At 36.0% G+C, this 23,324-nt stretch overlaps 2 protein-coding genes across 2 annotated transcripts; one reads left to right on the forward strand and one right to left on the reverse strand.

Annotated features, from left to right (window-relative positions):
- Positions 1 to 9,505: 9,505 nt before the first annotated feature.
- On the reverse strand, positions 9,506 to 10,372 carry LOC107634655 (RING-H2 finger protein ATL51-like). The gene has a single exon (XM_016338082.3). The coding sequence runs from the start codon at positions 10,195 to 10,197 to the stop codon at positions 9,682 to 9,684; it is 516 nt and encodes a 171-aa protein (XP_016193568.1). The 5' UTR covers positions 10,198 to 10,372; the 3' UTR covers positions 9,506 to 9,681.
- An 8,122-nt stretch (positions 10,373 to 18,494) lies between these two features.
- On the forward strand, positions 18,495 to 19,654 carry LOC148572444 (uncharacterized). Its single transcript, XM_088507495.1, has 2 exons — positions 18,495 to 18,606; positions 18,696 to 19,654. Exons 1-2 carry the CDS (start codon positions 18,495 to 18,497, stop codon positions 19,652 to 19,654), a joined length of 1,071 nt encoding a protein of 356 aa, XP_088363621.1.
- The last annotated feature ends 3,670 nt before the right edge of the window (positions 19,655 to 23,324 follow it).

The raw sequence follows: 23,324 nt of genomic DNA on the forward strand, positions 1-23,324 counted from the left end.
CAGCGACGCGAACGCATGGATGACGCAAATGCGTGCCTAGCTCGAAAATGCAGCGACGCAAACGCGTGGATGACGCGGACGCGTGCCTTGAGCAGAACGCAATTGACACGTACGCGTGATCGACGCGTACACGTGACAAGGAAAACTCCCAGATGACGCGAACGTGTGATCCACGCGAACGCGTGACAGACGCCACGTACAGGAATCTGCAGAAAACGCTCCCAGTGATTTCTGGACCCTTTTTTCGGCCCAAATCCAAACCAGAAACACAGAATATAAGTCAAAGAATGGAGGAATCAAAAGAGAGAGAGAGAACAACTGAATAATTCGTAATTTTAGGTTTTAGATGTAGTTTTTAGAGAGAGAGGTTCTCTCCTCTCTCTTAGGATTAGGATTTAGGATTTCTATTATGTTTAAGCTATGATCTCTTCAATCACAGGTTCAATGTTCCTTTAATTTACTTTCTAGTTTTATTTACTTCATTACTTTAATTGATATTTATCTTCCAGATTTGGCTTATGGACCATTCATGTTATGATTTTCTTAATTAATATATTTTGAGGTATTTCAGATTTGATTTCGCTTTAATTTATTTATGAATGATTTCAATTCAAATTAGATTTATTTTTCTCTTTTGGCTTTGGTTAAGTAATTTATAACACTTGAGTTATCAACTCAGCTGTTGATTGAAATTGGAATTCTTAGCTGGTTAATTTGCACTCCAATAACTCTAGTCTCTCCATAGGAGTTGACTAGAACCTGAGGATCAAATTAATTTGTCCACTTGACTTTTCTTTATTTAGTAAGGGTTAATTAAAAGTGGGAGCAAAAATTTAATTCTCATCACACCTGATAAAGATAACTAGGATAGGATCTCAATTTCTTATACGTTGCCAAGAGATTTTATTATTATCAATCTATTTTCCTTGTCATTTAAATTACTTGCCCCTTATTCTCAAAAACCCAAAAATATATCTTTCTACATAACCAATAATAGATCATACTGCCCTGCAACTCCTTGAGAAGACGACCCGAGGTTTAAATACTTTGGTTGCAAACTTTATTGGGTTTTGTTACTTGTGACAACCAAAATTTTTGTATGAAAGGATTATTGCTTGGTTTAAAAACTATACTAGCAACGAGAATTTATTGTGAATTCTAGACTATCAATATTCAGTTCATCAATAATATTATAGATTGAATATATTTTTTGATGGTTTATTCATGTATTCTTAATTTTGAGAATATTTGGGTGTTGAGTAATGTTAGAAGATATGGTTATATTTTTTATTTTTGGTTATTCATAGAAATGGCCACCACCACACCTATCACGTTAGTGATACACCATAAAAGAAGACTTGAAAGGGGATCAAATGGCAAGTCGTGTTATGTACAAAGTGAAACTACTCAAAGACATTGGATATCCAATTATCTCCGATTTCTGTTTGTGACAGCCTGGAATGAAAATTGATGGTGGCTTAAGACTTCTACGATTTGACATGGATATTGTTAGAATGGACATAAAATTAAATTATACCCAGAGCACCTCATCAGCCAAGCAGATGTTATAGATATAAATGACAAAGTTGGTGTAGGAGCAGCTGATGAGGTTGATGTTACTCCATCAAAGACGAGAGTAAAAACTTGTGCTTGGAGAACTCCAACTCCAAAGAAGGTAAAAAGTCCTAGAAGAGTTCTTCAATTGGGAGGAGTACAAACTGAGGCCCAAAGTGTAGAGGGCTAGAGGCAGCCAATGTTACAGATAAGGCCCAATCAGATGCCACTCCAAATCCATTAGCCTCGACTACTATACCTAAACCTAACAAGCAGAATTTTGAGGACTCTATGAATTGAAAACAGCCACCAATTGTCACCTCCCAATCTCCAAAAACACCTTTCCAACCCCCTGAACCAAATGTGTAGCCCCCTACACAACCTGTATCTAAAGAATCTGCTACACCAAACATACTTCTAACAACATCTATCCCCCCTGACCATGGCAACTTAGGAGAAAATTCTTTACAGTTTGACACTAACAACAATGCCTAGCCAAAGTCCTCGACATACATAGAACCACCCTCTAACTTTGAAAATCCACAAGACGAATTGCTCACCCAATATGTTCTTTACCACAGAATCAATCCCTCTCCCAAACCATGCCTGAACCACAGCTAACACCCCTTCTACCAATCAATCTGTCACAGTCAATGCTCTAGAAACACATAATAACAACATAGAGGAGGCTATTAGAGGCACTAAAAGGAAACATATAAGGAGGTCTACTAAGAGACCCCCTCCAGTTGGACAAACATTTATCCATAATGCGGATCCGAATCAACCTCCATTGGTATTCATTTTATTTGATAGAGGAAAATACTCAAATGATGAATCTGGTGTCCATTGTTATGAGTTAGAGGACCTTCATAGCATTGCAAGTGATGAAGTGTCCATTGCAACTATTGGAAGCCCTTTCTATAAGGTAATGAAAATGGGAATGTGTACGAGGTTCAAAGGTTACCTGTGAAGGTAAGTGTGGATTTGGACATAAGGACTTGTTCATGCATGTTGTGGCAGCTTACTCGGCTTCTATATAGGGATGCTTGTACTGCCATTTCATACCAAAATCGCAGGGCCAAAGAGTTTGTGCACAATTGGCTTACTATGGGAGCATACAACGTAGTATATCAGTGGACCGTTCAACCTGTCCTAAACCAGGAATACTGGGAGAAGAGAAATCACCATCCATTGTTGCCTCCTATGTATAAAAAACTTACTAAGAGACCTACCAAAAAGAGAGACGCTCATAGAGATGGTCCTAGAGAGAATCCTGATCCCCATAGAAAAAAGAGAAGATATGATCTCATTAAATGTAAATATTGTCTGAAGGTATAATTTAACATTTCATGTCTCATTTTGTTTACTTTATGCATATTGGTTGTCTTTTTAAAAAATTAAAATTATTGAAATTGCTCATGTGCTCTCAGACTAGTCATAACAGCAGAGGATGTAACGAAAAAAAATTATATCTAGCAAAAAAGTTACAGCAGGTAGTGGTAGTCAGCATCATGGTGCAGCAGCAACAACTGAAGGTATGGTTGTTGATGATCTTGATGAGGATGCTGTTAGGGAGCAAGAGATGGATTAGGAAGAGACTTTGGAGGCTACAGATACTGAAGCATCAGCTTCAGATTCACCTAATATAAATTTTTTTGTATTCACTCACTTCTTCTAATGATTGGCATGAAATCAATTTATCCTGCACTAAAGATTTGACTTAATGCAATTAGCTTACATTGGTGAATGTTGATGTGGTGAACTCTGTGAACCCTACCCAAGAATCTATGGCAGTAAGACATCCACCTTCTAGGTCTTCTACTGCACATTTGCCACCTAAGCCTATCATGAAGCCACCATATCCGAGCGACCAATTAAGAGGAGAAACACTAAGAGGCCACCACCATCACAACCTTTTTCCTCAGACCTATCCCACCACAACCTACTCTCGTAAGGCCTACCAAGTCAATTAAGAGGTTTATTATAGTATATAAAATGAACGTCTTTTATTTAATTCTGTTTTCAGGTCACATTTTTGTTATTTAGTATACAATATCAGATTTTCGGCTATATTTGTCAATTCACGACATTCATATGTCTTGTTTTGTCAAACACAAATTACATCCAAGGTTAGAAATATCAATTATATCAACAATTACGGGCAATGTCATAACACAACTTGACTTTTTTATAGCAATGAAGATGTTAACAGAATTTTAAAGTTCATCGTCATTGAAACCAAATAGTCACAAAAAGGCTCCAAAACAAGATGCATCATACGCACAATTACATATTGATTAATTAGAATAAATTAAAGCCTACACAAAGCAACAAACTAAAGAAAATTGTTATAAGTCATGACCTAATAGCTCTAATTTCATCGTGGAGCTTTCCCATCTTTAACAAGATCTTCAAACTATTCTCTCGAATCTTTCTTCTTTGTCCAGTAACATTGACCTCATGCATAGCACAACAACTATCTTGATTTTTTTTTCTAACAAGGGTTCTTGCCAATTCCTCTCAGTCTCTATCAATCTCATCCACCCGTACAAAATATTTGTAACCCATTGTCTGCAGTGTAAAACATAGTAATAAGGAATCATTCCCAAAAAAAAAAAAAACCCTAAACATAAGCACAAAAACAAAAACTTACTTTCCATAGAAGATACCTAACGAATCATCTCCTAGGATTTGTCAAAGTTTCAGATTGTAACAACACAACATCCTGCCCACAAAAGCATCTCTCAAATAGAGTCTTCTCTTCACCCTTTTTGGAAGACGAAGTCCCCTCTCCGCTGATACTTGCATTTGAAGAACAATGGTTATCTCTGTTTTGCCTAGACATTCTAGAATTTTCAATTTTAAATTTAGGAAACAATTGAGGATAAGGATAAATTTAAAAAATGAGTGATATTATAACGGTAACAAGATACTTGGACACGTCATATTGCTTTTTTATAGTTAGGTAGGCATTTAACGTGCTAGATTGGTCTCTAATTTAATGGAATAAACGAGTTAATGATATTCGGATACTTTTAATAGACAGACCTAATTTTTCATAAGTATAGAATCACTTTTTGTCTTGTATAAGTACTTTTGTCAGTATTTAATTTATAAAATTTATGGATATAAATAATAATTTTTTCGCTAAAAAAAATTATTAAAATTTATTTTATTTAATATTTATTAATTTTAATAACAATTAGTTAATGTTAAATAAGATAAATTTTAATTTTTTGTTTGCTATCAAATATTTTTGCAAAAATTAAATTGCGTTTTCTGAACACACGCTTCAGTCGTGAGTCGGGATTGGTCGTCATTTTAATTTGTTATTATCATCATATATAGTCGCTTTTTTTTTTCTTTTCAGATAAGGGATAAATGATGAAAATGAATTTATTTCTGCACTGTGAAGTTTGGAGCCATAGCTTTGGTCTTTGGACATCAATTCCCTTGTCTTTTTTCTTTTTCTATATATATGCATCAATGCATGGTATGGTGTAGTATGCATGGTTTGATGCTTCAATTTGCACCGGCTCATTTAATGATGTAGATACTGTATACATGACTAAGCCAACATGTAATTAATGTAACATAAGAAAATCAACAACCCTAAAAATTAATTTTCTCTTTAGTATAATGAAATTGTTAATTATATGTTGGATTCAGCTAGTAACTTAAATTCTCTTTTTATTAGAGGATTTAGTTAACAACTTAACATAGGGCACATGTTTAGGTTACCAATAAAAAAGTTTTTATAAAAAATATATAAAATTTAATTTTCTAATATATTTATTAAAGTAAAAGATTAAAAAACTTCTACTTATGATAATATTAATATGTGTACTTAGAATATATGTTAATTACATTATTAATTAAATTAGAATTTAACTAATATGTTAAAATTATTAATTAAAAAATTTATAAAAAATGTAAAATTTAAATTTTAAATATATTTGTTGTGTATTTATTAAAATAAAAAAGTTAAGAATTTATACCTTACTAATAATAACCTTAACATAGCTAAAGTGCTAAACCCATGAAAGTATTAGTATTTTAATTATTTTTATTGAAACTTGTAACTATTATCCTTATAGTGCTTATACTTATTTAAAAAAACTCATTATTTACTTAGTTGGAACTTGGAAAAGCTAAAAATGAAGCTAAAGCAATCCCAAAAGGAGAGGGAAATGAACGTGGCCCGGCACTGAAAATTAAAATATAAGCAGTTGGAGAAAGTTAGAATCATCAATTATGAATACCTTAGCAAGGGAATATGATGATTGACTCTTTTTTTTTTTTTTTTTTGGCGTCTTATTGATTCTTAAGTAGTCTTAAAGTGTCCGGAGAAAAAAAAATGAATAAAAGTATCTTTAATATAGAATTTTTCTTTATCTCTACTAAACATTTTCAAATTTTTCGAGAAGTTGATCCCACAATTTAGTAGCTAAATCTTTCTTTTATCTAATTTAAGTTTAGGGTTGTATTTGCCTTTATTTGGTGGTGGAAAGAAAATGTAAAGTGGGCGTTGTTGAATTGTGATTGGATTGTAGGTAAAACATGTTCTAAATGCTTTACCAATTTATTTTGTCTCATAATTATAGTGATTAGTAGAATTTTTATATAAATGATATTGACAATATATAGTTTCTTCAGCGTATAGCGGCAAGAAAGTAGTTAGGCATTAAAAAGCATGCATTTCAGAGTTTAAAGTATGGACCAACCACCCAATTCAAGGCAAAGAGAGAGTAGGAGCTCAATGCAAGTATACTTGGCTACTTTTGTTTAAAATGGAAGCTATACTTCAACTCTTGTTTCCCTAAATTTGTATTATTTGTTTCCTCTCATTTCTTGAAATGATGAGTGATCTTTTAATACAATGACCGATTAAAATATGTCTTTAAAATATAAGTTAGTGAAATTTTTATTTCCATATATATTCATTATTTATTAATTTTTTTGCTATTTTGTATTCTAAAATATGCCTTTTAAGAAGAGTATGTAATAAAAAAATTTAATATTCTTAAAATATATTCCTAAAATATATATTAGCAAAATCTTATAAAACAAAATTATGAAAGTTATTCAAATTTAAGTTTATGGTAATATGGAAATAAATAAAGAAAATTTCATATAACTCAGTTCAGGAAATTTTTTTGGTGAAAAAATTAGGTAAAAAATAAATATTTTTACTAATTTTTTTTAAAAAATATATGCATTGCCACAAATTAATTTTAATACGTTAATATTGGATTAAATAGTGTAATGTACTAGTACGAAATAGGTATTAGTAGTCGTGAATAACGTTTATTTCTCATTTTACAAAAAAAAAAAAAATATTAACCATTTATGAAGAAAGAAGTCTCTGGATTTTTTTTGTAAATAAAATAAAAAAATTATTTAATTTCCCAAATCAGATATTTTAGGTTTATTTTTCGGAATACGATTTTTTTTTGTACTAAAGGCAAGTTCGCCGCACCTCCAGCGAACTCTATATAAAACATGGAGTTCGACGCATTCCTGGCGAACTCTATGTTAGGTTTCCAAAATAAAAGCATGCCTGTTGGAGAGCGGATCGGATAGGCACAATATAGGTCACATACTCAAATCCGGCCAGTCTGAGATATGGTCTAATCTGCTACGGCGGCCGTGTTATCGATTTTCGCCTGGTGCGCAAGATCTGAAGCGCCTACCAAACGGAAATAAGAAATTTAAAAAACTGAACACATAAAATAACAAATTTACTGTTTATTAATTACAATAAAATAAAAAATAATGAAAAAAATGTACGACTAGATCAAACCTGATAGCAATGTGCTCAACGTGATCCAATCTATACATCTTATCCTCATAATCCAATAACTGCTGTTTCATCTAAACACAATCTAGTAAAATGAAATTACACACTGAACTCAGTTCTTTTTACTTTAACTAAATTATTTAAAAAATATTTAAATTCAAAATATCTTATAAATTTACTAATTTTAATTCTGCCCCAACTAACTGACGCCATCAATTAATTCATTAATTAATAACTAACTGAACCCTAAATTTAACTATTCAAGTTTTTTTCTAGTCTAACTTAACCTAATTAATTATTCTACTAATTACTTTCTAATTCATAACTTAAACTAATTATTATGACTAAACTAACTAACAATTTATTTTGTTATACTAATTAACATGTTATAGGCAACAAACAGTAACTAAACTTAAAAATAACAATATAAAAAATCTATTTTATTAAAATCAGTTAACAGTAAGTCTAACTAATATTTAAACAGTAAATTTGTAACTCTAGGTAACATGCAACCTATAACTATAATTCTAGGTAACATGTAATTTATAATTAGTAATTTTTTTTAACATGTAAACAATAACTCTAACTAAGCTAAAAAAAAATAATTTTAACTAAGCTAAAAAAAAGAAAATGGTCCCACTAGGTATATATAGTGCGCTGAACTCATCGCCAGTGGTACGGCGAACTTCATGATAATTCGTCATGAATCTGAGCTCCATTTAAAAGTTTACTGTTGGTCAATGAATTGCTACATGTATAAAGCGAAATTCAAATTTTTAACACTTGTTTAAGCGAACGAGTAAGTTGACTACTCGATCAGCTCAAGTTGGTTAATTGAAATCATATTTATGCCCATGCATTTTTGCTCTAGCATGTGCCTGTGGGCTGAGAACTGAGCACTCATCACATTAAAACAGAAACGTAGTTCTGACACATGAATATGATACAACATTACCAGCATTAAATGCCAGGGCCCAGGTGGCTCTTTTTCGTGCACAACAAGTCCTTTAACTTCTTCACCTACCCATGACAAAAAAATAATACAAAAAAGAAAAACTTATTCACCTACCCATCTGTTTTTTTACCTTTTAGAGTTGAGTACCAAAAATTAATTTCAAAATATTTAGACGTTGATAAAAAAAATAAAAGAAAATGATAATTAATTTTAAAAATTTAATTTTAATATATTATCAATATAAAGTAATTTTACATATACATTTAATTATATAATACAAAAATAATTATTTTTCATATTAACTGCGTGAATGATTATCTAAAAAAACAGATGTAATTGTACAATTATATAAAATATTTTATACTATCAATATATTAAAATTAAACTCTAATTTTAATATATAAACTTTGGACTAACCATCAATAATTTATTATTTAAAAGTTGTTTTAAATTTATTAAAATTTGACTATTTTTACAAACATCGTATACCTAAAATTGTCTGAAATCCGTTTTAGAATTGACTCTATTTTTTATTAGGGTATCATTACAGTCTTTCCTATCCTGTTCCTATTCCTATCAATATCCATCTACTACTTATTGGAGATAGACAGATAGTGTCCTCTTTAAGAAGAAAGCAATTTCTTTTATTAGTTGAGTTTTCTCTCCAAGACTCCAACAATATAGTGAGAGGCGGCTTCTCACCAAAAATATCTGCTCATTTAGATATTTATATCAGTCGTTTACTCCAAGACAAAAAAAAGTTTTTAACATGTTCATCATTAATCTATCAAGATTAGAGTTCATATCATCACTTAATAATTTAAACCGAAATTCCAATAATTCAAATATTTAGCAATGATTATGAATTATTGAATGCAAAATGCTACATGTCAATAAATATTATTATTTTTATTTAATAATAATTTATATTTATATTTACAAAACAAATTATATATAAAAAAATATATAATTTATATTTATATTTATCAAAATTTATATACATAAATTAATACAATTTGTATTTACATTTTTAAAATTTATACATAAATTAATAGAATTTATCTGTTAAAGTTAATTATATTTTTTATTTAATATTTTTATTATTTACCTATATTTTTCTATGGCCGAAATTATCCAAAATTGATGCCCCAAAAGTTTCTCTTATGAATTATGCAAGCATAGGATGAGTAGGAACATTGAATCAGAAGGACAAATAGCATATACATATTCAGATCAGAGAAATAAGAATCCCAAAAAGGGTACTAACTACTAACTATAAGTAATTAGAATAACCAAATCCGTCTGTACATTTGAGATACCTTGAATTTATTAAACCTTAAAAACAAATTTAATTTCTACAAAATATGAATGATCAGAGATATCTATGCAATGTACGATTACTACCCCTCAGTGAAGATAAAAAAAGAATAAGCTGATCATCATTGCCTTCATAATACTCTACCTCAGTAATATTGTTCTGATGATGATTATGGTTATTATTCTGATACTTTGCAACAACATAATCAGGTAACAGCTTGATCCTGCAAAGAGGGCAAGTAGCAAAAGATTGTTGCAACCACTTGTCCAAACAATCCCTATGAAAAGCGTGGTGACACTTGAGGTTCCTCAATTGATCACCTTCATGGAACTCATTCAAGCACACTCTGCATTCAACAGGATCCAGTTGCTGCATCATGCTCTTGGTGTAGAGAATTGTGGGGTTCTTCTCTTCAATGAATCTGAGATACTGAGTGGTGGTGATTGTGGTGCTGCTGCGTTTGTCTGATTTGAGGTACTGAATAAGAAGGACAAGTTCTATGAGCATGTATGCTAATAGCACTATTGCTTTAGCGTACAGCTGATACAACACTTCTGATATTCCTGTCATGCCTCTGCTTTCTTTTTTTGTTTATGTTTCTGTTATTGCTTTCTCTTTTTTTCTCTGAAATTGCAATCAATGGAGTCAGGTTCAGTATAATAGTACGTTAGCAATAACTTCTTATACTGCTCTCTGCACCTTCTAAATTCTAATTCTATGGACCTTTTTTTTTTTTTTTCCTTATGGATGTATCTATAAATAGTATTCATTTCAATGTCTAAATATGGAGTACAAAGTAGTGTAGAACTAGCAATTATTGAAAATAATTTACTTTTTTTATTTAAAAAAAAAAGAAGTCCGAAATTCTCTAAAAATGATTTTTCCTTTTTGAAGTTAGAAAACTATTCTACTAAAGTTAGTAAAACAAACAATCTCCGGCATAGTTTGGCCAATGATCCTTTCAAAAAAATAATATTATATGCATTACTTTTATCAATTTAATTTTGATATACTATTAGTGTAAAATATTTTAGGTATGTATTCAATTACCAATCTTATTACATATCTAAGTTTTTTTTATAACCAAGTCTAACTAAATTAGTCAAACCCAACAAAAATCAATTTCATTAGTGAGAGCGTGAATACACGCTCCAACTCCCAGCCATTAACGTAAACGCGAATGCTCATATCCTTCTTCTTCTCGTTCATCATTTTTCTTCGCATTTTTCCTCTTTCTTCTTCACGTTTCTTCTTCTTCGCGTTTTTTTTTCCATCGTCATTCTTTTATTGGTGCTATTGTTGCTGTATTTTTTTTTTCTCCTTTTCTTTCTAGTAATTTTGTAGCATTGATTTTTTTTAATTCCTCTTAAGAGAGTAAAACAAGAAGAATTATGAAAAAATAAAATAAGGAGAAGATGAAAAAAATATGAAAAAGAAAAAGAAGAAGAAGAAGAAACAACAGAAAATGAAGAGGAGGAAGAAGAAGACTTTGAATTATTCAGAATTTATCAAAGCAAATAATTCCGAAATTTCATAGCAATAACATAAATTTCTTAATTTTTATACGAAAATCTTGCTACAAAAACACAAAATTGTCTCATTTAATACTGCATTTTTTTTCTTCTTTTAACTCTTCTTTAATGCAGCAACAACATGGGTGAAGAAGAGGCGCGTGAATTTAAAACTATTGATAACAACTTGGTTGGATTTGGTTATGTATTTTACTTAGTTGTAGAGCTAATGTCTTCAATTATATAATAACTATGTTTTATATGGATTATATGAATGATTATACAAAAGAACAAATATAATTGGACGACTATATAAAATGTTTTAGGGTCTAGGTTTAGGATTTTACACTTTCGATTAAGGATGGCAAAAAAACCTGCAATAGCAGATATCCGCAAAGATTATCCTTGACGAAGAGGCTAACGGTAACTTATAAAATTCCTATGAGGTGAGACCGATCCCGCGAAATTTTTTTTACTTAAAATGTCTTTTTATATATAAGTTGTGTAAATAATACTAGAGTTTTTTTTTTATTTAACTAACATGTATTTTAAGAATACATATTAAAATTACTAATTAAATATATTTTTATAAAAATCTAATATGTTTAAAAGAATAAAATTTAAAAAATTTAACTGATAATAAACTTAAGGATTAAGTATAATTTTTGTCCTTAAGGTAGGGGTTAAAATTTTTTTCGTTCCCAACCTTTTTTTGCTTACAAAATCGTCCCTAAGATTTAACTTAGTTTTAAAAACGGGTTAAGGGAGAAAGGGGGAAGAGAATCACGCTTCGGAGGGAGGGAGGGTTTCAGGGAAGAAGAAGGGAAAGGGAAGGTGGGGAAGGAAAGGGGAAGGAAATCCGCCGCCGTTGCTCCTCGTCGTTCGGTCCTCGCCGCTGGATCTCACCGTCAGATTTCGCTGCTGCTCCTCTTTCTCGCTCGACGTCGATGCCAGCAGATCCGCGAGGTTGGACGTCGCGCACCGCTTGCCGTTTCTGCTCCTCCTCCTCGCTTGATCGCCGGTCGTCGATGCTCATCGCCGGTCGCCGCTGCTCCTTGTCCTCCTTGTCGGTTGTTGTTGTTCTGATTCCATTATCCATTGTTATTGTTGTTCTTCTGATTCTGGTTGTTGTTTTATTGTTGTTTTTCTACTTCTACTTCTGTTTCTGGTTCTGCTTTTGTTGCTGCTCTAATTCCATTATTCATTATTATTGTTGTTCTTGACTTTTGATTGTTGTTGTTTCATTGTTGTTAATTCTACTTTTGCTTCTTTTTCTATTTTTGCTTCTATCTCTGTTTTTGTTTCTATCTCTACTTCTGCTTTTGGTTGAATTTAGAGAAGAAGAAAAAGAATATTTTGATCCAAAGAATGATTTTAAAATTGAGTTAAACTTTAGGGACGATTTTATAAAAAAAATTAAAAACAAAAAAAAAATTAACTCTTATTTTAGAAACCAAAATCATACTTAACCATAAACTTAACATATATGATATATCTTTATTCATGTCCTCGTGTTACCTATTTTTCTTTTTAACGAAAATCAATTGATTAGTGGCAACTAGCAAGTAGTGTAATTACTAATTTGTATAGAAATTTGGGTCTTTTGGCTAAGATCAAGTGTAGCAGCTGTTCATATCAGATTTTTTTTTTTTTTTTTTTAGGACAGTCTGTTCTTATCAGTTTAACAGAAATTGATGAGTGGAGAGCTGAAAGCTCCAACGGCGGAGGCGGTCAACCTCAACCATGAGCTTTGGGCTCCACCTCATTTACGAGCCTAGCGGGCAATGCTTTCACTTCCCTTTCCCTTTATACTTTACCCAATGTTTTGTTTTGTTCTTTTATTTTTTTTACTGTCCAAAAAGATAACGCTACCTGTATTTATTTTTTGGACAAAGTATATTTCTATTTATTAAAATTTGTTAAAAAAATTTAAAATGTCTTTAAATTTTATGTTATTTTAATTTTGTTTTTAAAATTTTTAATTTGTATGAAATATATCTTGACAGTTAAATTTTTAAAAAAATTAAAATTAATCCAATAATAATATATGATATCTATGTATGATTTATTTGTATTAAAAATTATTCTTATAAAATTATTGCTGAATTAATTTTAAATATTTTAAAAAATTAACCGTCAAAGATATATTTAATATCATTCAAAAATTTATAAGACAAAATTAAAATAAAATAATACTTAAAAATATTTTTAAAATTTTTAACAAACTTAAAAAATAAAAATTCAGTTATACTACACATACAAATTTTTTTGGCTTACAAGTCTTACAAGTTGGGTCTAACCCAACAAAAACTATGGTCATCCACAGACCACAGAAGCGTGTAAACACGCGCATCACGTTTTCAAAGCGCTCATTTACCATTATGAACGACTTTTTTTCTTCTTCCTTGATGAAAATCATAACTGTCATTTTTTTCGCGTTTTTTTCTCCTCCTCCTCTTCTTCCTTCTTTTCCTTCTTCTTTGTGTTTTTTCTCTTTTTTCTTCGCGTGTTTCATCTTCATCGTCGTGTTTTTCCTCCTTCTTCTTTTGATTTTGCAACATTATGTATTTTTTTTCTTTGTTTGATTTTTTTCTCCCAAAAAGAATTATGAGAATATGGAATAAGAAGATGAAGAAGAAGAAGCAGCAGAAGATGAGGAGGAAGAGGAAGAGTTTTAAATTATGCAGAACTTATCAGAATAAAAATACACCCAAAATTTAAAAATACACCCAAATATCTTCGTATTACACTCAAATATCTTTGTTTCACACCCAAATTTGCTGTAAATACAGAAATGAGTTATGCTACGTATACACTAAAATCAGTCACCAAAGTCAGCCACCGTATAAAATACATACTGGAATACAAATATACATTGAAAATAAATTAAACCACACATGTATTTATCTACAAATACATTGGTGGCTGATTTTAGTGTACAAATAACATTTTTGTACAGAAAAATATTTCCTCTAATATTGCATTTTTTTTCTTCTTCTTTTTCTTATTTCTTTCTTTCTTTTAGTTAAATGAATGTAAGTTCATCCTCTTCCAAGTAATTTTGTAGCATTATATGTTTCTTCTTCTTCTTTATTTGATTTTTTCGTTTTTATTTTTGTTAAGAGAGTAAAATAAGAAGAAAATTGTGAAGGTAAAACAAAAAAGAAAAGATGAATAAGAAAAAAAAGAAGATGGTGATGATGATGAAAACAAAAAAGAAGAAACAGCAGAAGATGAGGAGGAAGAAGAGTTCTGAATTATACAGAACTTATCAGACACCCAAAATTTAAAAATACACCAAATATCTTCGTTTTACACCCAAATTTGCTGCAAATATAGAAATGGGTTATACTACGTGTACACTAAAATCAACCACCAAAATCAGCCACCAGTATAAAATACATACTGGAATACAAATATACATTGAAAATAAATTAAACCACACATGTATTTATACACAAATACATTGGTTGCTGATTTTAGTGTACAAATAGCATTTTTGTACAAAAAAATATTTCCTCTGATGCTGCATTTTGTTTTTCTTCTTCTTTTCCTTATTTCTTTCTTTCTTTTAGTTAAATGAATGTAAATTCATTCTCTTCCAAATAATTTTATAGCATTATGTGTTTCTTCTTCTTCTTTGTTTGATTTTTTTATTTTTATTCTTGTTAAGAGAGTAAAACAAGAAGAAACTTGAGAAGGTAAAATAAAAAAAAAGATGAATAAGAAAAAAAGAAGAAGAAGATGGTGATGATGATGAAAAAAAGAAGAAGCAGCAGGAGAAGATGAGGAGGAAGAAGAGGAAGAGTTTTGAATTATGCAAAACTTATCAGAATAAAAATACACACAAATATCTTCGTTTTAAACCACAAATATTTTCGTATTACACCTAAATTTGCTCCAAATAATACAAAAAAATGTTTCCTCTAATGTTGCATTTTTTTCTTCTGAATTGAACCACACTTCAGCCACTTGATTGGATTCAAAAACAATAATCAATTTCGTTTTGATTCAGTTAACAATCTGAACTTGAATTATTCGTTATATTCAACAACAAGATAACTGATGATGGAGGAGAAAGAAAAAAAGAAAGGAGGAGAAAGAAATCCAATTAAAAAAGGAGGAAGAGGTGTTGTTGATGACAACGATAACAGAAAAGAAAAATAATGAAAAAGAAGAAGAAGAATGTGCAGCAACACGAAGAAGAAGAACGTGCACACATTGATTAAAAAAACTGTTAAATTAGGAGGCGCATAAAATCGATAAGATAGAAAAGGGGCGTCTGGTGTAAAATAAAATTTATGGACTTATGACTTATACGAGTAAAAAGCTTGTATGTGAAGAATAATTTGTAAAAATTATCCTTTTCTTTCTTTGGGTTCTGACTGACTGATTCTTTAGTTTAGGTTTCATCTCTTCAAAACAAAAAATTCTCTCGTAAATTTAGTAGAAGAAAAATAATGTAAGGATTACTTTTAAAATCTTAGTAATATGTTTTCTAAGATCACATTTTTAAAATATCATAAAAAATATTTTATCATAATTATTGAAAAATAATTCTTACATTAAAAATAAAAAATATTGTTATTAAAATATATTCTTAAAATATAAGTTAACTAAATTCTTAATTTTAAAAATTTGATTAACACTCTTATGACACCTTTTAAGAAAACTAAAAAAAAGTTTTTATTTTTATATTTTTACTACATCTTTAATATATTAAGTGTATTAAAAATAAAGACAGATTACATTCTTTTCAAATGATTAAGAGTGTATTTGGCTTAGCGTTTGAAATATCAAATCGTACGTTTAATTTTTTTGAAAGTTTTATTTTTTAGTTTGGCTATTTTTTCTTCTTCTAAACATAAACGTGATCCTGCTGTCCAACCCAAGTTTAGTCAGAGTTAAAAATTATAGTTTTTGCGTTTACATTCTCACGTTAGATTGAAATTTATTTTCTATCTACCAATTTTATCCTTTATTATTGATATGATTAATTTTGTTGATTTTTTTTATAATATTTTTTCTCTAAGTACCCTCTCATATGGATATTATTATTCTTTATAGAATTCTTATTATTTTTTGTTTATATAAATTTTTTACCTCTTATTTTTTTGTATGGAATAATAATAATAAAATTATAGCGTACTAAAAAAGAATACTAAGAGTACTAAAAATATCTATATAAAACATGATAAAAAAAACTTTTAGATTTATTTCCATCACTATCAAGATAAATATTTAAATTTTATTAATTTTAGTACTCACTTTTATAATTGTAATTCTTGTGTACTATATTTTAGTGTAATTTTTTTATAATATAAATTATAATCTCATTAAAAAAGACAAATTAAATAAAAAATTAATCATAGGTAATAATAAAATCATAAACGTTAGATTCCAAAATAATATTAAGAATAAGATTATTGAGAGTACTAGAATAAGAGTCGATGTAAAAGAATACTAAATTAACATTTTGATGTTAATACTTAAAATTTAAGAAAAACATAATATATATATATATATATATATATATATATATATATATATATATATATATATATATATATATATATATATTTTGTTCGGTAGGTCGGTTGCTGAACGGTTCGGGTTGTGATCCGGGATGATGGTAGGGGCTCGTCAAGTCGTGGACTGCCGGTCAGCGGTACGCGAGGTCCCGAGTACTTCGCGTGAGAGGGGGGTGCCACCTGCAAAGACACTCCGACGCTCTTGTCAGTAAGGTGTGCAGGCGGAAAGGGTGATAGAGTATGTGACGTACCTCTGGGGAAGAGTAAATCTTCCCCTTATATATTGTCAGAGGTGGGCCCTGTGAAGGCAGGCCCACTATTTCCGAGACGTTCCCTTCACAGCTATTGGTGAGCTGTCACGGACGCGTGTCCGGGTTGGTGACGGAGCGTCCTAACCCCTGACTGTTCGGGTCGGGTGGAGCTCGGGTCGGCCCAAGCCAGCGGAAGGTTTGGGCCGGGCCGTAACAGTGCCCCCACGCGCCAGTGGTAGCCGTGAGGACTATTGGTGGCGCGTTTGTCTTCTTTCTCCACACGTCATCAGATCGGCCGCCCGTGGGGGGACGTGCTCCCTGCGCGCGTGTCTTTTGGTTACTGAGGTAACCGCTCATCGCTTCGTTCTCCGTGCTGAGCATTGAATGCTCATAATGGGTTGGAAAACCCCGTATGCAAAGACCATTTTGCCCTCAGTCTTTCGCGCTTCCTGGGAGGCAGTTTTAAATAGTTTATCTCCCATTTTTTCTTCTTTTTTACGCTCTTGCCTCTCCCATTTCCTTGCTATCTCCTTCTTCTTCCCTCAAAAGTTCCAGAGTGTCACTGCAATTTCTACGAACATCTTTCTCTTGTCCTTCCAGTCTTTAACAAAATCCAGGTAATCCTCAGACCTTCCTCTTCTTCGTTCTGTCATTGTATGCTTGCTGTTTGTGTGTGTTTGTTTTTGCTACCTTTTTGGGTTTTGTTGCTACATGGCTTTCTGATGATAGGTAGAGTACTAGGGGAGGGGTATCATTCCTGGGTAGGTTTTTAGGTGGCTTGCTTGGTTCATATTTGATTTTAACTGCTCAGTAGGACGAACATAGTTTCTGGGTGTTTTCCGGGCTCCCGATCTCGTAGACTAACGGAATGGTACCCCGCTGTAGGTATGCCTCGTGTTGTCTCCCGGGCTTCCCCTTCCGCGGCGAGCTATGATCCGTACGCTTGGGTAACCTCGGATGTAAAGGATTCGCCAAACCAGATGGATCTGGCGGAGTTGACGGAGTTCCGGCAGGCCGGGTACTTGTGCGGGGGAACAGACGAAGAGGCCAATTATGAGACCTTCGTGCCTGCCCCCCATGAGCGGCTGTACGAGGTCAATCTTCATTCTCCCCGGATTGCCGACTGGATTTGGTTTTACAAATCCATGTTCACCCAGGTTGGGGTTTGCCTTCCATTTTTCGAATTCCAGATGTCGCTCTTAAATCGGATATCCGTGTCTCCGTCACAGCTCCATCCAAACAGTTGGGCTTCTATCTGCTGTTTTGAGATGGTTTGTGAGTATCTCGAGCTGCCGGTATCGGTGGATGTCTTCCTTTTCTTCTTCAACCTTACCAACCCTTCCAAACAAGGGAAAGTGAGGAAAGGGTTCCTTTCTTTCCGGTCTGCCCAGGGTAGGAGAATATTTGGTCTGTTTGAGGACTCCTACCATGGGTTTAAAGATAAGTTTTTCAAAGTCCGTCCCGTTAGAGGTCGCCATCCCTTTTGGTTATCCTTAGAGGGGGAGCGTCTCATCCCCACTTACTGGAGCTTTGGGGCGGGGTCGAATCCTTTTATTAAGGTAACATATAAGAGGATGTCCTCGGTAGATAAGCAAATAGCCGATGTGCTATTCGCTCTTTTTGAAAAGAACCCTGTGAATCCTCATCTCCTTATGGGTGAACGGGAGGCCGCCAGGAGCTATATCCGTGAGTCGTCTTGTTTTCTATTTTTGTGTTGTTTATTATTGTTTACTTTACGCGATCTAACGGCTGATGTGTTTGTTTGTTTGCCGCAGTGGAAATGTCTGCTACAGTGACGGGTCTCGAGAACCTGATGAAGACCTTCTTCGAAAAAAGCGATGACGAGAAAGCTGAGGAGAAGGATGCCGGAAAATCGGTTGGACCTTCTGGGGAGAAGGAGGACCAGACTGAGCCTCCTCCCCAGGATACCGATATGTCCGGTGTGAACCCAGAGGGGGTGCAAGCTTCTCCTCATCCCGAGGTCATCGTTGGCGGTCATTCGCCCTCTGCTCCTCAGGTGGATGACGATGTGGAACTCATCCACACCCCTAAGAGGCGGAGGGCGTCTTCGAGCCCGGAGGGGGCTCTTACCATCATGGAGAGGAATTTCGATGCCACAACTTTTATTGACTCGCAGCTGATCCCTGGGACAGAGGAGCATTTCCACGGGACTGACCTAGCCGGGCAGGCGAGATGGATGTATCGGACTTTGCTCCGGGGGGCCGTGATAGCTCGAAAGGCTGAGTTCGAGTTGTCGGGAATGCAGGCCCTCCGGAGGAAGCTCGAGTCTTCTGTCAAAGCAAACAATGACTTCAAGGCACAGGTTGAGCTGCTCCAGGGTCAGCTGTCTGAGATGGGGGAGAAGCTCAAGGCATCCGAGGAAAGGACGACGTCTGCCGAGGAAAAATTGAAGGCTTCCGACGAGACGGTGGCCCGTTTGGCCGAGCGAGAGATGAACTTGGAGAGCCAGCTGAACGCCGCCCAGGGGCGTGTGGCGGCCTTGGAAAAGGAGCGGGACCAAGCCGTGTCGTCGGCTAAAGCCGCTAAAGTTGAGGTCAAGGAGCTCAGGAAGAAGCTGAAAGCGACCAAAGAGCAAGGGAAGAACGCGATCTCTATGACTGAGGATGCCCTGAAGGCTCAGGTGAAGATCATGGCACCCGATTTCGACACATCGGCTATTGGGGTCTTCAAAACGATCCAAGACGGCAAGATTGTTGACATGCCTAGGAAGTGACCTCTTGTAACTTAAACATTTTGATGTAGATTTGTTGAATGTTTGTTGCGTGTTTTGTAATTTGATACTTCGTAACATTTGTGATAGGTTAGTTGTTTGGCCGAGTGGCCGTTACTATCTTTCGCCTTGCTCGTCGTATTATTTTTGTTACCGCCTTTTCGTGGTGAGCTTATTGCTTGTGCCCGTTTTGTTGTTTTTACGTTGGTAACGATTCGGACAGATTTGGTCGTGTTGTCGCCGTGTTAATTATGGCTATGGTCCATTTGGCTCTCGGGGTGATCAGTCACGGGCTGCCGTTTTAGGACGCAATCGTGTGAAATGCGTATTGGGAAGCAACAGATAAGTAGGAGAATGTTTTGACAAGTGAGAATTAATCATCAGCTAGGCAAGCTTGTTAATATGGCAAGTATTCAATAAGAGTAAATAGCTAAAAAGTGACTAAAAATTAACATGTGAACAGAGCAAGCATACATAAGTCCGTTAGGCCTCCGGGTCGGTTTACCCGAGTCAGGAGTAGAACCTTCTCAGGTTACCTGCATTCCATGTTCTAGGAATTTCTTTGCCGTCAAGTCTCTCGAGCTTGTAGGCACCCTTGCCAAGCACCTCTCTAATTCTGTAGGGACCTTCCCAATTTGCCGCTAGCTTTCCTTCCCCAGGAGTCGGCAGACCGACGTCGTTGCGTCACAGGACGAGGTCTCTTTCCCCAAAATCCCTCCTGAGGACTTTAGCGTTGTAGCGCAGGGCTATTCTTTGTTTCAATGCTGTTTCTGACAAATGGGCCATCTCCCTCGTCTCCTCAACCAGGTCCTTTTCTACCGCTTCGTCCACACCTGCGAGCAGTAGCCGCGGGCTCGGTTCGCCGATTTCGACGGGTATCACGGTGTCGACCCCGTACGTTAGGCGAAAAGGGGTTTCCCCCGTAGTGCTTTGCTCGGTTGTTCGGTAGGACCACAGGACCGAAGCGAGCTCGTCGGCCCATGCGCCTTTCTTGTTGTCTAGGCGTTTCTTGAGGCCAAGTAAGATGACCTTGTTTGCGGACTCTACCTGTCCGTTCGTCTGGGGGTGTTCAACTGAGGAAAATTTTTGCTTTACCCCTAGGCCGGTGAGGAACTCCGTGAATTTCTTGTCAGTGAATTGTGTTCCATTATCCGAGATGACGACCTCCGGGATGCCGAACCGGGTTATCACCTGTCTCCACATGAACTTCCTGCAATTAGAGGAAGATATGCTGGCCAGCGGCTCAGCCTCTATCCATTTGGTGTAGTAATTGATGGCCACTATGAGATATTTGACCTGTCCTGGGCCAACCGGGAAGGGTCCTAGAAGGTCGACTCCCCATTGAGCGAAAGGTCGTGTAGTCGTCAGAAGGCTCAGCTCGGAGGCCGACGCCTTGTGGAAATTGGCGTTTTGTTGACACTTTACGCACTTTCTAACGAATTCCCTGGAGTCCTTCATCATTGATGGCCAGTAGTATCCAGCTCGAATGAGCTTCCTCGCTAGGGCTTTGCCCCCGATATGGTGGCCGCAACATCCCTCGTGGACTTCTCTAAGTACGTAGTCCGTCTGGTCGGGGTGCAAGCACTTCAATAGGGGCTGGCTGAGCCCCTTTCTGAACAGTTGCCCTTGTATGATTGCATATCTGGCCACCTCCCTTCTCAATGTTTTGGCCGCCTTCTCATCGTCAGGCAACTTGCCGAATTCCAGGAAGTTTATGATGGGGTCCAACCACGAGGGGCTTGACTCCGTCAGATGGAGGGCGACCGTTGGCTCCTTCACCATGCCCTGGATGAGAGACCGGTTACCCGCTCTTGGCTTCGTGCTCGCTAGTTTGGACAGGAGGTCCGCCCGTGTGTTCCTTTCTCTTGGGACGTGTTGGATCGTGACCTCTTGGAACTGACTTGTCATTTCTTTAACCTTTTCCAAGTATTTTTGCAGGAGGGGGTCCCGGGCTTGGTAGCTTCCGTTTACTTGCGAGGTGACGACCTGTGAGTCACTGCATACTTCGATCTTCGTTGCTCCGACTTCCCGAGCTAGTATTAGTCCGCTTAGGAGAGCTTCATATTCCGCCTGATTGTTCGACACAGGGAACTCGAACTTGGTCGATTGCTCGTAGATGACTCCTGCCGGGCTTTCTAAGATGACCCCGGCTCCCCCGGACGTTTGGTTGGAGGCCCCGTCCACGTGGAGCCTCCACCGTGTGCCCGTTTCCTCGGGGGGATCACCCGTGACCTCAACCAAAAAGTCTGCCATTGCCTGGGCCTTGATTGCATGCCGGGGCTCATACTGCAAGTCATATTGGGAGAGCTCGATGGCCCAGGTCATCATCCTACCAGCCGAATCAGGTTTTTGGAGTACTTGGCGAATTGCCTAGTCCGTCCTCACGACTATACGGTGACCCTGGAAGTATTGCCTTAACCTTCGGGAGGAAGTTAGGAGTGTCAACGCCAGTTTTTCCAGTTTGTTGTACCTCAGCTCGGCTCCTTGTAGAGCCCTACTCACGAAGTAGATCGGCTGCTGAGCTTTCCCTTCTTCTCTTACAAGCACCGCTGCAAGCGCTTCCTCTGTTACTGCCAGGTAGAGGTAGAGTGATTCTCCGGCCTTGGGCTTCCTGAGCACCGGAGGCGCTGCTAGGATCTCCTTGAAGTGGTTGAATGCCTCCTCGCACGCCGGGGTCCATTCGAATGCTATTCCCTTTTTCATCAGATTGAAGAAGGGCAGAGCTTTTGCTGCCGATGCACCGAGGAAACGGGATAATGCCGTCAGTCTCCCCGCCAATCGTTGGACATCTTTGATACAACCCGGGCTCTTCATCTGGAGAATCTCTTGGCACTTCTCGGGGTTGGCTTCTACTCCTCTTTGGGTGATCATGAATCCCAGGAACTTTCCGGCCTCCATGGCAAAGGCGCATTTGAGCGGGTTAAGCCTCATGCCGTGTTACCAGAGGGACGCAAATACGCCCCCCAGGTCGCTCAGGAGATCGTCTGGTCGTGTGGTTTTTGCGAAAATGTCGTCCACGTAGACTTCCACTGTCTTGCTTATAAGCTCACTGAATATCTTGTTCATCAATCTCTGGTATGTGGCGCCAGCATTTTTCAGACCAAATGGCAGTACTTTGTAGCAATAGGTCCCTCCTGGCGTTATGAACGCCGTTTTTTCCTCGTCGGGTCGGTGCATCGGTATCTGGTTGTACCCAGAATAGGCATCCATGAAGCTCAGATACCGGTACCCCGCCGCTGCGTCGACGAGTGCGTCAATGTTGGGCAGGGGGTAGCAGTCCTTAGGACATGCCTTATTGAGGTCAGAGTAGTCTACACACATTCTCCACCTCCCATTGTGTTTCTTCACCAAAACTACGTTCGACAGCCAGGTCGAGTAGTCCAATTCCCGGATGAACCCTGCTTCAAGGAGGCTGGCCGCCTGCCTGGCCACCTCCTCTGCCCTTTCCTGTGACATCTTTCTCTTCCTCTGGGCCACTGGCTTGGCTTCTGGTTTGACGGCCAGATGGTGTGACATGAGCTGGGGATCTATCCCTGGCATGTCGGCTGGCGTCCAAGCGAAGATGTCGGCATTGGCTCTGATCATCTACATCAGAGGCTCCTTTAATTCATGGGGAAGGTTTCTATTTATGAACGTGAACTTCTCGTCCCCATCACCAACCCTAAATTTTTCC

The sequence above is a fragment of the Arachis ipaensis genome, chromosome B3 (assembly GCF_059453495.1).
Source record: "Arachis ipaensis isolate K30076 ecotype BB chromosome B3, ASM5945349v1, whole genome shotgun sequence".
Classification (NCBI taxonomy): domain Eukaryota; kingdom Viridiplantae; phylum Streptophyta; class Magnoliopsida; order Fabales; family Fabaceae; genus Arachis; species Arachis ipaensis.